Source organism: Anopheles funestus, chromosome 2RL, assembly GCF_943734845.2.
Source record: "Anopheles funestus chromosome 2RL, idAnoFuneDA-416_04, whole genome shotgun sequence".
In the NCBI taxonomy this organism is placed as follows: domain Eukaryota; kingdom Metazoa; phylum Arthropoda; class Insecta; order Diptera; family Culicidae; genus Anopheles; species Anopheles funestus.
Window position 1 is genome coordinate 3,802,811 of NC_064598.1, and position 16,357 is coordinate 3,819,167.

The window sequence follows — 16,357 nt, forward strand, 5'->3', positions numbered from 1 at the left end:
TACAAGGTTTGAGATTTGTTCCCTTGGGTTTTTCCCATAGACTTATCGTTAATAAGTGCCAATAGGTCACAGGCTGATTTGACTTTCTTATCTGCATAACGGCTGAATCTTTGCACAGTGTAAACGTTTTTGCTATTAATACATGAAAATGGAGTAACGCATTAGAGAATGAGCGGGGTTTTCCCATTCAGTGCATTTATGCTTCGCTTTTTCTATCCGAACGGAATCGACAATATTATCAATTTTATTGTGGTCTTGCTCTACTTCTAAACCATCGACGTTCAATAGGTCGGTTTTAGCCTACCCGAGAGGGATTCATGGCTCGGCAAAGATTCATGGTCATTCTGAGAGACCAGAGATTCCCGCACCAAAGTGCCAATCAAACAGCTAGACAGCGATTCACATATAAATGGCATCCTATTGTAGTTCTCGACTGAAGCAGTACAAAAGAAAGAAAATCCCCCGAAACCGGTTTTGTGGCAGAGGTGCAATCCTGTCGAGAAATATAATTTTAATTAAAAAAACTAATACTTTTTCGTATCAGCAACGAGCGACGTGTGATAATATGTTAACTAAGTAATCAAAAAGAGAGTATCTTTATTCTTTTGTCAAAAATGTGTTTGCTCATTATATATTTTATTTTTAAAGAAACCATCATATTAGAACGTTATAAGGTACATCGTTCGTATAACAATGGAGTCGGGAAAAAGGTCGGGACAATCAGCTAGTATTTGTAACTGAGATTTTTTATTGTTGATCTGTCCCGACCGATAGTTAATCTCAGTTTGCACACCGGCAAAGTATATTAATTCTTACGATAATGTATCAATACGACAATTAGGCAACGCATTACCTAGAACATAAGTTATACACTAATACGTTTAAGACGCTTAAACGTTTAAACTGTCGTCGTAGTCCGCTGAATTTCCGTTCGAAGATCGTCCGCTTGCACACACACACACGCGCACACAAAAGCTAAAGCACAACTTTAGCTAAAGCGTAACTCATCATTGAACGATCCACTCTCCGTCGGCCACACAGTACTTTCGATCCAGTCTATATACTCCGATACTCGCGTGTATATTCCGGGTGTTGCCGAACCGCATCCAATACCGAAGGAGGTAATACCGATAACCTGTGCAACGCAGGCCTCATCGTTTGTGCTGATCTGCAGCGGACCACCGGAGTCACCGGTACAGGTGTCGTGGCCACCAGCCAGAAAGCCGGCACACACATGCGTGTCCTGCAGACCTTGCGGTACGCGGCGATTGCGTTGGAAGAAAACGGCACAGGCGGGCGTTGTGAACAAGTCCAGTGATACTTTTAGCAATTCCTTCGAGCCGGCACCATCTGATAGGGATATGGACAAAAAAAATGGTAAATAGTAAATTGAATTAGGCGCCCCAGTTAGCCAGGACACGAGCATGTGGCAAAGCGAAGTAGGACGAAAAAACATTCAGTATCAGAGGAAGCCCAGTCACTAGAAGGAAGGACGGAAGGAAGGGAGAAGTGTTGAGCTCAGGCAACCAGCACGAAGAAAGGCTCGGAAAAATTAGGATTCCTGCCGGAACTCCTCCTATAATAATCAGTCCTGCGTCTGGTGATCCCAATAAATCAAATCCTGGTTCGGTGGTGCTCTAGTTCCGCTTCTAGGAACTGCGTGCGTAGCGCACTTGCCGTACCTACCGTGATTAGTTTCCTCACAAAGCATTTAGACCTGCAAGTATGACGTCAGATTCACAAATCTTCCGAATGATAAACCGGTATTGTCTTTCTTGCATGATGGTTTTACATTAAACCGGCTTCAAACATTCGCCAGCTAGGTGATACACGGGTGTAGAAAGGTAAACCGGTTCCGATTTGACAGGTGCAAATTTTTTGATCGTTGTAAACGTCCCCAAATTTATGACCCTTACCAACACCGAATGCGAATCCTCGACACCGGTTTGTGATCCAAAATACGTTAATATTGGTTTTGTCTTGAGCGATGGGTAATACAGATGTTAGTTTCGGCAATCGATCGTGTGCGATCTAACACTTACATGCTTCCGTAGAGCCAAATCCGATGGCTATCGCTTTCGCACGTTCAATGGTCGGCGAACTGTAGAGGCAGGCTGGCCGAATGCGTGAAGAAAAGGGTACCGGATTCGCTAGCTTTAGTAGCGCTATATCGTTGTAAACGGTGCGTGCTTTATAGTAGGGATGTTTGATGATCTGTACCACCTGCTCGTCGATCGGATCGCCATAGTCCTCGTTATCCTCCTTTAGCTCACCCAGCCGGACGACGATCGTTTGGGACTCGAGACAATGGGCCGCAGTCATAACCCACTGTTCGCTGATGAGTGTTCCACCGCACCGGAACGTCATGTCACCGTTTTCGTTCGGCATTGCCAACCGGACCATGTGGGGAAATTCGCCATAACGGGCTGCCGTACCACCGACGATAAGGTTCTGATCGGTCGGACATTGATTGCGGGGTTTCACCCTCACCACCGATGCTCCGACCGCTAGCGAACCGAGCAGTAAGCTGGAACTAGCTGAGCTCAGGTACTGTCGACACTCTGAAGCAGCGCAAAAAAAAATAGAAGTAAATGATTGGGATGATAAGTTAACCAATTTGTACGAGACACACTTCCGGGACACTTACTTCGTTCGCTGATGCGCTGGTTGGGATTGTTTAGTTGCTGCAAGCGCTGTACATAATCCACCGGACAACAAACGACCGCCTGCTGGCTAGTATAGCCACAAATCTTCACTATGCGGGATCTTTCGAGTAGTGGCCGACATAGATTATAACCACGGCAGATTCCGGGCTCGTTGCCATACGCACACGATTCACCATCTGCAACGGGACAATGAGGATGTTATGAAAAAAAACCTATATTGCTCGATTAAACTGAACCATGATAGCAAAACCGCAGAGATAAGCATGCTTCTGCGTTCTATCGCCTGCAGACGTTTAAAGGCGTTCTTAAGCTTATTATTTCCTTCTTATGCTTTGCTTTATTTCGGATGCCATGCTTAGTTTCGATTGTCTTTGCTGCATGCATTTTCAACGACGCAAAAGAATGATATGAGGATTATTTCGATAAAACACATTCGTGTGCTAAAACATGTTACGGAAATCCAAAAAAACTGCCGAAATTCTTAGCCATGTCAACGGCTAAAAAGCGCTCCATATCGTGGAATGGTAATCCATTAGCCACATTTACGCCGGGCTACAATATCTGAGATCGCTTTATGCATAATGTATTCAAACAACAAAATACCAAACAACTTCATCTGATGCAACATCTTCCTCCATCGGATTACCCGATCCATCAGTTGAGCTATCAGGCGTACAGGAAAAATTAATATCGATGTAACATGTACCGGGTCACACACACAGAACGGGTTTGTGAAGTACAGTAAATATTAGCAAAACGGTGCGGTTTTCCTTCCTGGCAAAAGGGTTTCTTGTCCAAAAAAAAAACACCGATAGCATGACATTGGAAATTTAATATTTGCATAATCAAAAAACGCGCACAACTGGTTGGTTAAGCCGGGGATTCCTTTGTGTCTGATAACTGGTTTTATGAAGAGGATCTATTTCATCGTCACGATACGCAACGTACCTATTTCCTAGTTAACCGTTGTGAGCGGTATGTAAACCAATCCCTTGCACGATCGAGATGCGAGGATCACGAGTTAGAATTGTCTATTGTTAAGGCGTTATTGATATTGACTCGAAACTCGAGCAAATTGGCATGGAGGTGTAGTATCCATAACGGATATGGGAATACCTAAAATGGCCAACTTTTTTGGAGAAAAATACTATCAGCCAATATGAATATGTACGCCTCAGGTGACATAATAATTTTGGGGCTTAGTATGTACTACCAGCACCGCCGATCACGTAAATAGAACTGATTCATTCTAACCTCTCACACCTTAATGTGGATGGTTCTGATGGGAAAAAAACGCTCTCTTGTTGACGTAGTTCATCAAAGATGTGTTAATTAGCTGATCCGCAAATGGGTACACGTCGCAAACGGTATCACACGGTCCGCTAGACGATACACCTAGCCGCGAGGGATCATCACCGTAGGCAACGAAAGTTGAACATTGCTCGATACAGTTGGTTATAGTGGCTCACTATATAGAAAGCCGGATATACTATGAGGAATTGCGGTTGTAAATCGTGTTTGCCAAGCACATTAATCATCTTGCGCAATTTGTTTGGTCGGCTAAAACACCCATTCCCGGACACTTGGGAAGATGACATCAAGCGTTTCTTCCATCGCTACAACTGATCTTAGAAGGATTCTCTGTACGCTGTTCATTATTGAAGATGTCCAATTTTGAGTGAAGCACAAGAGGCACTTCAATTGATCACTTAATCCACCTGCCATCTGACAATCTTCTCAAACACGGACTGCAAGTAATCACAAACAAAGCAGCAGAAAACGTTTCTCGCGCGATCGTCTACCATAGCAGCCTTGGTAACAATCAAGTTTGGGGATCTACGCTGTAGACATTCGGTAGACACCTGGTCTAATGCGCAACTGACGCGTTTTGCGGCACATTTCGTTGCACTCACCATCCAGCAAACGATCATCGATCATTACGAATCGAGCCTACACACGTATACCATTCACGAAGGTTACTGATGGTTTACTTACCATTGCTCGAGGCTAGAACGGTACTGATAACGATTGCAGCGATCACGATCTGTGTAATGGTGGGCGACATCTTCGTTTTGTTGAAGGTACTTTTTATTTAATCACAACCCACCGCGTCGCAAGTTGGGGACCAGTTACATGCACTAACAAATCGAAATCAATCGGGTAGCTTCACCGACGGACACCGACGTCTACTAGTAACTGTACCTTGCACCGGACGGCTCCCGGGATAACACCTACCACGAGTGACGGTCGGATCACGTTTGAGCCTCGTCGCGAGAAGTGTGGTTTTTCCTGAGTGCTCTCGTATCTTACCGGCGTCGGGGTTGGGATTTTGAAACGTTTCGCCACACGATCGTTGCTCGTTCGTGCGGGAATACCGCCACGACGATGGGAAGCAACGAAATTGAGCGCGAAATCTGTACGAACGATTTGAATGCGAGAGTTTCGATGCAGTTGTAGATGGATGGACGGGCGGACTGTGTAATCGACTGGGAGAGTTTTTTTTTGTTTAAGGATCGGATCAAACTTTCGAGGAGGGACAAGGGAAGTGAAAAGTGTAAAAGCAATATTTGTATGTACAATTGAAAAGAGTCCACCGTGGTTAAGAAGACACATGCAAAAATCGTCGATGCTTGTACGCAATCTAATGTGGAGTTCTATGCTCTAACGAGTAAATCCGTTTGCTAGACGGGAAATTCCAAGCGATGACAAATATTTGATGATATATATCAAAGGTGAAAGGGCATAGCAACGATGTCTCTATCAATCGCTTATGCTATTATCAGCATAAACTCGTTCTAGAAACTTGACCAGTTTTCCCAAAAAGTAATTCTTAGGTACGTTATCACAAGCCATAAAAATTTTTAGAACTTTATGTTAATTCAATGTAATTCAAAAGGCAACATAACCCCATATCCCATCAATGTTAAAATAAATAACTAATCTTTATTAGATATGCAAGTAGATAACATGTGGATGAACTAAAAGTTTAATGGATATAAATCCAAAATTTAAAAAAACAACTAAGGGCGTTACCAAAGAAGAGAAAGAAAGACGAGCCTCCTGATTAGTGGATTCATCTGATTGGTTGATAAAATTGGTTGAGCACATTTGCGTGAAGATTTCAGGCTTTGTTTCAGGCTAATTTTCGCTAAACGAAGCGCTAAACGAGATGCCATAAGGATTAATAAGAAAAAAACAGTTGTGGTGCTAAGATAAACTGGTACCGGAGAAGAAGAAAAACCAGTAAAATTCCTACATTTGTACAGTTTTATTTTTTTCGAATGTCTTTTTGTATGGAGATGTATTTCAGTAAATTGGGAAATGACCAATGATCCCCAATCAACCAAATTTACATAAACAGGTATTCGAACTTATAGGAGTAGATGTTGTGTGATTTGTATGACGTACCAAAACGTAGCCATTAACTTGAGCCGATAATAAGATGAGTTTGGTTGATCATTGAAAACCATCATGCTCAAACATGTTGCATGAAGTAAAGTCTTTCAAAAACCACTCTTTAAACACGAAAAATACGCGAAGGAACTATCGATATGATTAAGTTGATAAATATTTTAGAAACACGAAAAACATTTCAAGCTGAGAATGTTTGATTGGATTTCTTTGCGTTTATACTTTAGGGATTACGCTTGTATGGAATATGGAATTGGACAAAGTACAAAGTAGTAATATGAAAGATTACTATGAAAGATGAACTAACAGAAATAAGTGGCTACTTTTTGTTATAGTTTGCAGTTAGTTATTATACAATTCTTCGCATTAGTCCCATCAAATATTGACCGTTAGTTTTCTTGATCGACAATTATTGTTGAACAAATACGATCAGGTAATTTCCATGATTCCTTTTCCTTAGGCTTATTGAAGTGAAATCCACTTTCTATTCCCAAGGCCGTTCGGCTATTGGGATTGGAGAATATCTAGTTTCTAGTTACATATATATGAAGCTTTCAGTATATGCGAGATCATAAGCGTTAATTTGAAACCCGTTGACAATTAAACTTAAAAGTTGAATTCGATCGTGAATGGTCCTTACAAGTCTTCAGAAAAGAAGTACTTTCTGCTGCCTATTTTCCCACAATGAACGATTCACTTAAAGTAGCGAAATCAGAAAGTGCTTCTTTCTCAAAACTGAATATCGTTCTTTGTTTCGAATATGACTTTCGAAATGATACAAAATGGCCAAACTTTAATTTAGCGAAGCACACAGAATAGCGTTTTCTTTATTAAAACAGAAACTTGACAAGTACGTTATATTAGTAAAAATAATTGCATCAACACTATGAAACGCGATAGGTTCCCATCTTTCCGCTCAAGTTTGAGTTGCTGAAGTTCTTATCTAAAAGTTTTTTTTTGTTGTTTCCATCTGAGAGATTGACGTATTTTAAGTCGACAGCTTATTCGTCTATTTTACCGTTCGTCTCATTGCCATACGACGGATTCGATCCAGTCAAGGTACGAGCTAACTTTAGTGTAGATTGCCGGTGTTGCACTACCGCACACCTGTCCGAAAGATGTCACACCAACGATGTAAAACATGCAGTGGTTTTCTTCGCGCGTCACCTGCAACGGTCCACCGGAGTCACCCTGGCAGGTATCTTTCCCGCCGGCGAGATCACCAACGCACATTTGCGTGTTACTGATGCCTTGGCGGATGTGACGGTTCAGCCGGTACCGTTCGGCACACAGATCGTTATCGTAAATGTTCAGCGCCACCTTGCGCAGCTCGTCCGACTTGGTGCCAAAGTCTTCCGTTAACCCGAACCCGGTCGCAATCGCTGTGCGTACGTTCAGCCTGTCCGCTGTATAGAGACATGCCGGACGAATAAAGTTTGTAAAGACCACCCGCTCGTTCGTCTCAATCAATGCAAGATCGTTGTATTTGCCGGCGCTCCATTTAAAATCCGGATGTACGATGAACTGCCGGATGTCGTAATCCTCCGGTTCGGCACCATCATCTTCGCGCACCAAGCTCTGATCACCCAGACGCACAATCGAGGGCAGTACGCTGAAAGCAGGCAAGCAGAAACAAGCTTAATATTTGGTAGTAATATCGGTTGTGTCCGCAGGACTATTCGCGATCTACCCTGCTTCGGATTCCGCGTAACAATGGGCCGCCGTAAGCACGAAATATTCGCTGATCAGCGATCCACCGCATTCGAATGCGTAGTCACCGTTCGGACGACGCCAACCGATCGCTGCCATGTGAGGAAACTCGCCCGGTTTCGTGACGTTTCCACCGACGATCAGCTTCACTACCATGTCACACTTCGGAACATCAATTTTGACCAGCGTTGGATTGAGTGTCAGTGCACTGATAGCGACACTCTCCGTAGTAAGATCCTTGTAATCCTTACATTCTATGGAACGGCAAGAGAGTTTAGTTTAAAGTTTGAAGTCCATCCATATCCGTAGACTTACTTTTCTCGCTAATTCGTTCAGTGGCGCCACGATTATTCGAGCTAAGTGGTGTTGTAATAGTGCCGCCAGCTGGTTGTAGTAATTGCGACGGTGGACAGCAGACGATTGCTTCCGTTGCTGAATAGCTGCATACGGTAATCCGATTGCCGCGCTTACACTTTGAGTATGGTCTGCAAATTCCCGACTCTCCCTGGTGCGTGCAGGATTCGCCATCTAGAAAGAAAAAGTATTTGTTAAACGATTTGATCTATTGATCGTTTAGCTCTGTTGATCGTAACATCCACGAATCTGCTCTATTATTCTGCGCTTTTCTTATTACATCACAACAACAAAAACGGATCTATCTTGAACATTTGAAAACGCAGCATCAAAGTAGCCGGAGGAATTCTCACGATTCGTAATGTAAACAACGGTTTACAGCATACAGCCGGGTGTTTGATGTCCAGTGAACACTTGATTTGATTGACTGCGTCTAGCATCAAGTTCGATTATTGTGCGAACTCGTACGTTAGGGTGTGTATGTGAGCGTATGTGGCCATTGTTCTTCGCGTGGAGATTCTGAGTGGCTGATAACTATTTGCACACTTTCTATGAGAAACTTGGACGGAACATTCCACATAGCATTTGCACCGTATACCGCGTGTAGTGCGTCAGTAATGGAGATACATTGCTATTTAACAATTTAGGTATATCGATAATTTTATTCTCGTTGCAACCGTTTACAGACACAACGTTTCGCTGTGAGTTAGTAATGGTTTCCATAGGAAACTGTCTTGTCAATTTATTTAATAAGCACATTTCTGGTTGTTTCCTCAAATGCAAATGACCTTTTGGCGCGTACGACTAGAGGCAAACAGGTATGGCGACATAAAGAATAACTTGCAAAGCACTTTACCTTGCAAAGCAAAAGCATTATGCGTTAGGCAGCACAGCACTAGAAACACAGTCCACATTATCAGAATAGAGCCGGCACGTTGGGCCATCTAGAAACGTATATTTCGATTGTTTGCTACGCAACTAAACATAAACTAAAACGAAAGAACACCATCTAACTATTGGCACGGTACGCGACGCGGTTTCAAGGAGTAATGGCGCAGCTTCCGCGTAACTGCCACTACGATTACTAACACTGTAGAAGAAAACGAGTTTTAATCGATCGTGTGCGCAATCGTCTCGAGGACTGATGATGCGTTTTGTCGCGGAGCGCTCTGGAAGTTGATCGCGAGCTTAAACTCACCAACACCGGTGCACGTGCTTTTCTCAGTACAAGAAGAAGCTATGCGCAAAGCACTTGGATTCGTGTGCGTTCGAAATGACGAATGCGAATAGGTAATAAAAACAATCGCAGTTTTTTTTATTTTATTTTATAATTAGTGATTACGGCTTCGGCTGTATTGTCAGCCTCTGAAGCTGAAGCTGATTATTGTAATAATCACAAGGCATTTCCTCCTTGTACCGGCCATTGCCGGTTATTCTGAGTTTTTGTTGATTTCATTTTCGTGTGTAATTATTGTGTTTCGCAAGTCAAATGTTATGCAAAGGATTTCTTAACCAGAACCTTTTCCAGAGTTTGTATATTACGCAAGAGTAAAATTGATAGAAAAATATGTAATTCTTGAAAGGAAAAATCCTTTTAGAAAAGTTTAATAAACTACGCTGTTGCTACATAAACAAATACATACGTATATATCCTTCTTCATATCCTTATTTATACTTTTTACATTGTATGAAAAAAAAAATAAAAAATAAATTATTAAATAAAATCAATTTCATAGAATTTCCACACTGTTCGCCATGCCCAGTTCAAAACAAACCAAAATGCAACATATCGATTATCTGTCAAACTGTTGTTTATGTCAACCAGCGGTATTGTTTTGAAACGCATTTCTGGAGGAACGCTTCCATACGGTCGACACAGCGTTTGTTGTCGAGAAACGGCCCTTTTTGTTTGTCCCTAAATCATCGTAATTTAAGCTTGTGCATTGCTTAATGAAGATTAAGCATTACCAAAGGCACAGTCGCAAAAAGAAGCGTTAGTTAATAAAATAAAGTGAATAATTACCAAAGACGGTCGATTTTAGTAACAACAAAAATGTCGACGCCACCGATCGATGTTGGGTAAGTTTGGTGTTTTCGGATAAAAATTACACTAATAGTGCTTAACATACAATGTTTGTTGCCCGACAGCGATGCTGGTATTGCGGATGAGGATATGTTTGCAACGGGCAATGCTTCGGTAAGAAAATAATCAAGGTATGGGGTAACAAGAACTGCATTAAGATTGGTCAATTCCATTTCTTCTCCAGCAAGTTAGCATTATCAATAGTGAGGTACTGGAGACACATATTTTGCAGTTCGTCGATGAAGTAAACGATGACAATTTCATGATGCCTGCCTTATCACAGCGATCAACACCCGATATGAAGTTTTCCTTGTCGAGCTCGCTGAATCCGGCCGGCAAATATCCTTCGTCGGAAGATTTCTGTCACGATGACGTAGTGTGTACAGTGCTTCCATCTAGCACACAAGGCAGCGGCTTCATTTACTCCCAGAAGCTTAAGAAGCTGTTTCTCAAAACGGAAAGCACCTGCTCGTTTGACGTTAAGTGTGAGCTATCCGGGTTGTTTTCGACGCAGGGATGGTTCGTTCGGGTGATGCTGGTATCGCTTGCTCCGGAATCACAGCACGAATCCATCATGCGCTGCCATAACCATCTCGCCAAAGATAAGGCACCGGAACACATCAAGGAGCACGTGGTGCGGTGTAAAAACGTGCGGCACGAGTATGTAGGAACTGGGAACGGGACGTTCTTCGAGGATCGCTGCGCGGTCCTGGTGCCACTTGATCCAGAAGATCTGAGCGTCAAAATAATGCTACAATTCATGTGCCAAAACACGTGCTTCCATCCTAACCAACGGCGTACAGGGTTGGTATTTACGCTGGAAAACGATCAAGGACACATATGGGCGAGGCGTATGGTGCAGATCAAAATCTGCATCAATTATCGACGTGATATGCAGAACGAAGAGAACCCTCCTGTTGCTAGAAGAACTGCTAAAAATCATTCCACAAAACTAACGTCCGTTGCAGGATTAAGTGGTAATGGTTCCAAGCGGCGGTACACAAGTAAAAATAATCGATACCGACGCCAGGTGAGCACCGGACATGCTCACGAGGTCATGCAATCAGATTTATCCCATTCACCACCACCGAACCTGGAACCGTGCCTGGTGGATATCGAAATGCCCAACTTGCGCATGGCCAAACGGTTGATGGACATCGCGATCGGCATGATATCAACGCAAGTCCTACGTGCAAACGATCCGCAAACGAAGGCTCAACTGATGCAGCATATCGCTAACATTCGCCACAAACGTGACATGCTGGTAGTGAATAATAGCCAATGTAGCGTTGATAGTGACCTGCTCTAGCTTTAATTTATTGTATGCAAAAATAAGCTATTTTTGAACTATTTTTACACATCACTGTACATATTTATAGAAACAGTTTACGCTTCTATCGACTTAACGATCAATTATTAGAAGCAATATGTATTATTTACATATAAGAAAGCGAATAAAAATGTTTTTAACTTTGTTATGTAAGTTGCCCAAATTATATCCAGAAAGGCGTGAAAGTTCGTTCGTTTCGGATGCCGAAGTTGTTGGTAACAATGCGTCAACTTGCATTGATCTAATAAACACTTGCTTTATTATCCACCGCCAAATGTCTATACGCCGGTATTGAATATTATTGTTGTGATTGATAAAATAACGATTTACTTAAGCAACTAAATCTACCTTATCTGCATGAAAAAGCCTATCGGGTGTAATACGCAAATGAAGATTAAACCGCTCAACAGCACGATGGAAAGGTGTGTTAATAAGAAAATCTTAATGAATGCTATCCGCCCTGTTCTGATATATGCTTCCTATATACATATACGGTTTAACGCGTTTTACTCATTACTATACACCAGGTTAAATCATTTCCCCCCCTACGGGATATCATTAGGTAAATAATTGCATCGAATATTTGGTCTATAAATAAGATTGCTTTTACACACACACATTTTGTCCGTCGGTCACCACGTGTATGTTCTCCTCCCGTATATCGAATATATCTAGAACATTTTGTAAAACTCGTTTAATACAAGCATTCATCTTAAATAGTTAACGTAATGCTAATACCACTCGAATACAGTTGGACAGTTGGTTAAAAATATCCTAACACGACCTGCGCCTTTTTGTCGTTGTAAACAGATGAAGGTTTGAAGGGGAGAGGAAGGGGAAATGGGTGGGGATTGAAATGAGAACATTTTGTATCCTTATATCTTTGGTCATGCCGAAACTGTTACACCGATCAATCAACAGGGTCATGTGTTTTGTCAGTAAAATGAATTGTCCGGTTTGCAAATTATGGCTCCCTAGCTGCTTAACACTATTATGGTCAACATCATCATTCGCTAGCGGAAGACGCACTCATAAAGCTTAACTGTGAAACGAAAAATACCTTAAAAACGTATCATATTTGCACGTTAAAATAGAACCTCAACAACTTAACGATTACACTAAAAATATGGCCTTTTCTATGCACAGACGACACTCTTCCTTCGGATACTATTACGAGAGTTTTGATTACAAAACCCGTTATTATGCACGCTTACACGTTCCTTCTTCACTATACATCAATATACTGTCCCTACCGTCAGTAACATGCATAACAAACATTTCTACTGTAGCTGTAGCTATTGATTTAGGAATTGACTTGCAATAAAGTAATACAAATTCCTTCAAACCACCAATCCGTTCTTCACCGTCCAATGCGTCTATCAAAACATACGACAACCACCAGTCTCCGTCAGTCTTTTCTGAATCCATGCGTTACCCAAATATCGGTTCTAAATTCACTATCTAAGACAACCCTGTTTTACATTCCATTTACTTGTCAATGCATCACACGCACACGGCAAAGGTGTTAAAAATCTGGTACCATTGCGACAGCCTATATGTTTGACCTTTCCTAAATTATACTGTCCTGCATTAAAGTCCGATCGAGTCCGCCCAGAGATGTTCCCTTTAGCTCGTTTTAAGAAGAAAAGTTTTAGCAAAAGCATCGAAAAAAAAGTCATTGCTAGTTCCAGTTTTGTACTTAGTGTGAGTGAGGAAGCGTGTTTTGTCCGTTGCTTTCTTTGTTTTGATAAAAATATCTTCCTTTAGGCCTTGTAAAAGTATCTCACAACGTGTCCTGTTGTTTACTTATTTATACCTTGCTATTTCGTGCCGGTTTCGGTGGTGGTGTTGGGGGCCGTTTGCGATCATCGTACACTCCTCCACTGCCCGGCGGTGGACTGCTGCATCCGGTTACGCTTGAGGAACTAGAGTTGATCACAATTACGCTATGATTTCGTGTTTCCACCACATCGTACGAAGCGTTAACGGCCACCACGGTAGTGCCCGTTGCCAACAGTGGTTTAAATGTTATGTAGTGGCTTGCATTGCTTGGCTGCTGTATGTGTGCCGCCGGTGCAGTGTACTGCCGTTGCTCGTTTGTTCCTTTACCACCGCACGGAAGATTAGTGTAATCGGCATCGGTTCGCGTTTTCAGTGGCAATGGTGGTGGCACACTGTCCTCTTCCGATGTGGTAGAACCGTTAGTAATTATTGAATTTCGATTGCTGCTACTTTCGGCCGAACCAATCGAGTTGGTGTCCCCTGTTGTGGTTCCATTGGACGCTGTACCAACGCCCGGTAGTGATCTGCTACCCATTGTTGGGGTAGCAATGCTTGGTGGTCTTGAAAGGCGCTTTTCTTTCTCCACTTCTGAACGTAGCGGCCGTTTTGGATGCAACTACAAGGAGAAGCAATTATTAGATAGTAAATTAAATGAAATTATCTTCAAAAAACGCTCTCGACAGTTCTTACCTCCTCGGTAAGTTCGAATACGGGCAACGAGTTGGTAGGCGTGGTTGCGTTTGAAACGGCAGTTACAGTACTGGTCGATAAAAGACTGATTGGACCGCCACTATCCCTGTCGGAGGAAACAATGCTGGAACTATGCTCGCTTGCCGTCGATATGGGACTAGTGTAAAATTGACTATTGGACACTGATAAACTTAACGATTCTCGATCCATCTTGGGTGAAGAAGCAAACAAAAATGGTAACAATTAATTAAAATAATGATCAATAACAGCACCAAACAACCGATACTTACTTTCCGACTCGATCGTCGTTTGGTGAGTGTTTTATCCTTTTTCGCTTTCGATCCGGGTGATGTACCGAGAGACGTTCTATCAAAATTAATGGAAATAAACGAAAAAAACGTAGGAATAAAATTATAATAGAAAACGAAATAAAAGAACAAACTCCAGAGCATGGCACGCATTTGTACACCACAAAAATTTAATCATGAAAAACAAAACACTGGATAGCAGAACTTATATTCACAACAAACGATAACGTAGAAGGAAATGCGCACAATCAAAGATGGAAAGTAAAAAGCAGAGTGAGAAACCAAAATGCACCGAACAGAACGTTGTACCACCGTTGAAAGAATGAAATGAAACTGATGAGGTTTTTAATGTTGAAGAAAGGAAAATATGTGCTGCGACATAATCTTCCCGTTCGAGTGCAGTATGTGCGATGATAAGTCGAGTCTGCAGAAACGTAGCAAAGGTACGTGTTTGATTTTCATCCGTCGATGAAAAGGCGCATAGAAAACACACAGGATAGTTGAAAGAGAAAAGTGGAAGAAAAAGGAATTATATTATTATTAACTGCTATACGATACCCAACAGAGAGAAGAAAGCAATAATATTGAGCTGCTATTGTTTGATAATATAATACGGTGCTGGTCTATCGTAACTTTGTTCCGGAAAAGCGGTATTTGTGTGCTGTTGTGCATATATGATCATATTCAGAGTTTACAACAGCATAGGTTAGCCATGGGAAAAAGGAAAATGCAGAATAAGCACCCACTATATGTCTCGGGAGGGTGTGTGTTCACGAACAACGATCGTTCGCTTACTTCCATTCCATTGTAGCGTGTCAATTTGCATGGAAGGAGCACTGGAGAGAACACAACATTAGAGTGAAATCCACACAAACACACGCACACGAACTCACAGCGAACCTATCGTCACCACACATCATTCGAGATGCTCCTACGGTTATGTTCTGCCTTGTTCTCTAGCACTTGGAAGCCACCATAAAGAGTTCGATCCCATACATTCGCGCGAGCTCCATTTTTCTAATGCGTTGCGGTGCGATGTGTATCGTTGCCAATATTCCTTGCAAGCTTTTCCTACCTAAAATTACATCGCGTGCCAATGTTCTCTCGGCAGTACCTAACGAGCAAGCACTTTAAACGTGCTTCAACCCGACATCGGTTGCAAAACGCAACTAAAGATCACCAGACAGTACCAACAGCGACCTTCCACAAATTGTGAAGTTATGAGAGATGCATTCAATATAAAAGAAACACAAGAAAATGTATAAAAGGTCATAATTTTATCTCAACCGACAAACAATCACACACACAAATTTTATGCCTTGCAATGTGTACGACTGTTCTGTATTGAAATGTCCAGTGTGTGTATGTTCATGTGTCCAACTGCCCGAAGGCAATTGGGAGTTTTACGGGTTTGTTGTGTAATAAATGAATCTGCTGGTTTGGCATAATGGTACACACAAGTTCAAAATGCGAGGATATAAATACAAAAAGGCGCAAGCTAAATTTATATACGCACTGTCGCAGTTTGGTGCCAATCTTGGAGGATAGGTTGGATATCAATTTTCCGCCGGACCCGTTTGCCGTAAAACTGGACAAACTTATTCGATCGAACTCGAAGAAGTCACTAGTCCCGGCGCGCAAACGGTATGGATGCATAAATTTGAAGAGATGGGATTAAATTTTGTTTTATGCCATCATGCAATCATTAAACATTAAACGCCGTGTTTGAAGGAGAAAATATTTTTGTTATGGGGGTGGAAAAAAGGAAAGAAACAAAAAACATTTCAATGAAGATAACAGCTTATAAAAACGAGGGACAGGATTTACGAATTGACCCGAAAGAAAGGACACATGACTTATCCCCCATGATGAATGATACGCTGAATTGTCAGGTACTTTCCTTTCTTTCTTCTTTTACTTCCATTTTATACCTCTAGCTTCACGTTGGGTCAATTCGGGTTCCTTTTTGTTTGGATAGTAACATTTTAAAGTAGGAGCTTGGCTCGTTTGACTCCATTGCGGT

General features: G+C 42.0%; 4 protein-coding genes across 12 annotated transcripts in view; 1 reads left to right on the top strand and 3 right to left on the bottom strand.

The window, feature by feature from the left end:
• Positions 1–596: 596 nt before the first annotated feature.
• On the bottom strand, positions 597–4,950 carry LOC125774800 (serine protease snake-like). The gene is made up of 4 exons (XM_049445036.1): positions 4,662–4,950; positions 2,648–2,842; positions 2,043–2,561; positions 597–1,350 (listed from the first exon to the last, which is right to left on the bottom strand). The coding sequence occupies exons 1-4, from the start codon at positions 4,729–4,731 to the stop codon at positions 989–991; spliced, it is 1,146 nt and encodes a 381-aa protein (XP_049300993.1). The 5' UTR covers positions 4,732–4,950; the 3' UTR covers positions 597–988.
• A 1,919-nt stretch (positions 4,951–6,869) lies between these two features.
• LOC125774799 (serine protease snake-like) lies at positions 6,870–9,263 on the bottom strand. Its single transcript, XM_049445035.1, has 4 exons — positions 8,998–9,263; positions 8,103–8,315; positions 7,768–8,041; positions 6,870–7,689 (listed from the first exon to the last, which is right to left on the bottom strand). Exons 1-4 carry the CDS (start codon positions 9,083–9,085, stop codon positions 7,104–7,106), a joined length of 1,161 nt encoding a protein of 386 aa, XP_049300992.1. The 5' UTR covers positions 9,086–9,263; the 3' UTR covers positions 6,870–7,103.
• A 55-nt stretch (positions 9,264–9,318) lies between these two features.
• LOC125774797 (cellular tumor antigen p53-like) lies at positions 9,319–11,730 on the top strand. Of its 2 annotated transcripts, none has more exons than XM_049445030.1 (3): positions 9,319–10,220; positions 10,290–10,338; positions 10,409–11,730. In XM_049445030.1, the coding sequence occupies exons 1-3, from the start codon at positions 10,195–10,197 to the stop codon at positions 11,531–11,533; spliced, it is 1,200 nt and encodes a 399-aa protein (XP_049300987.1). In that variant the 5' UTR covers positions 9,319–10,194; the 3' UTR covers positions 11,534–11,730. The 2 variants fall into 2 exon arrangements, with proteins under 2 accessions (XP_049300987.1, XP_049300988.1); XM_049445031.1 differs by having other exon boundaries at positions 10,160–10,220; positions 10,413–11,730.
• Positions 11,731–11,790: 60 nt separating this feature from the next.
• Positions 11,791–16,357, bottom strand: part of LOC125774778 (dedicator of cytokinesis protein 1) — a 32,807-nt gene continuing 28,240 nt past the window's right edge. For 2 of the 8 annotated variants that reach the window (XM_049444991.1, XM_049444989.1), the window contains 4 exons: positions 15,851–15,958; positions 14,317–14,392; positions 14,027–14,236; positions 11,791–13,952 (listed from right to left, as the gene is read on the bottom strand). In XM_049444991.1, the coding sequence (XP_049300948.1) occupies positions 13,365–13,952; positions 14,027–14,236; positions 14,317–14,392; positions 15,851–15,958 (982 nt within the window). In that variant the 3' untranslated portion in view covers positions 11,791–13,364. Of the gene's footprint in view, positions 13,953–14,026; positions 14,237–14,316; positions 14,759–15,227; positions 15,535–15,850; positions 15,959–15,991; positions 16,297–16,357 lie in introns of those variants that run through there. The other 6 variants (XM_049444990.1, XR_007421118.1, XR_007421119.1 and 3 more) reach the window with 6 other exon arrangements.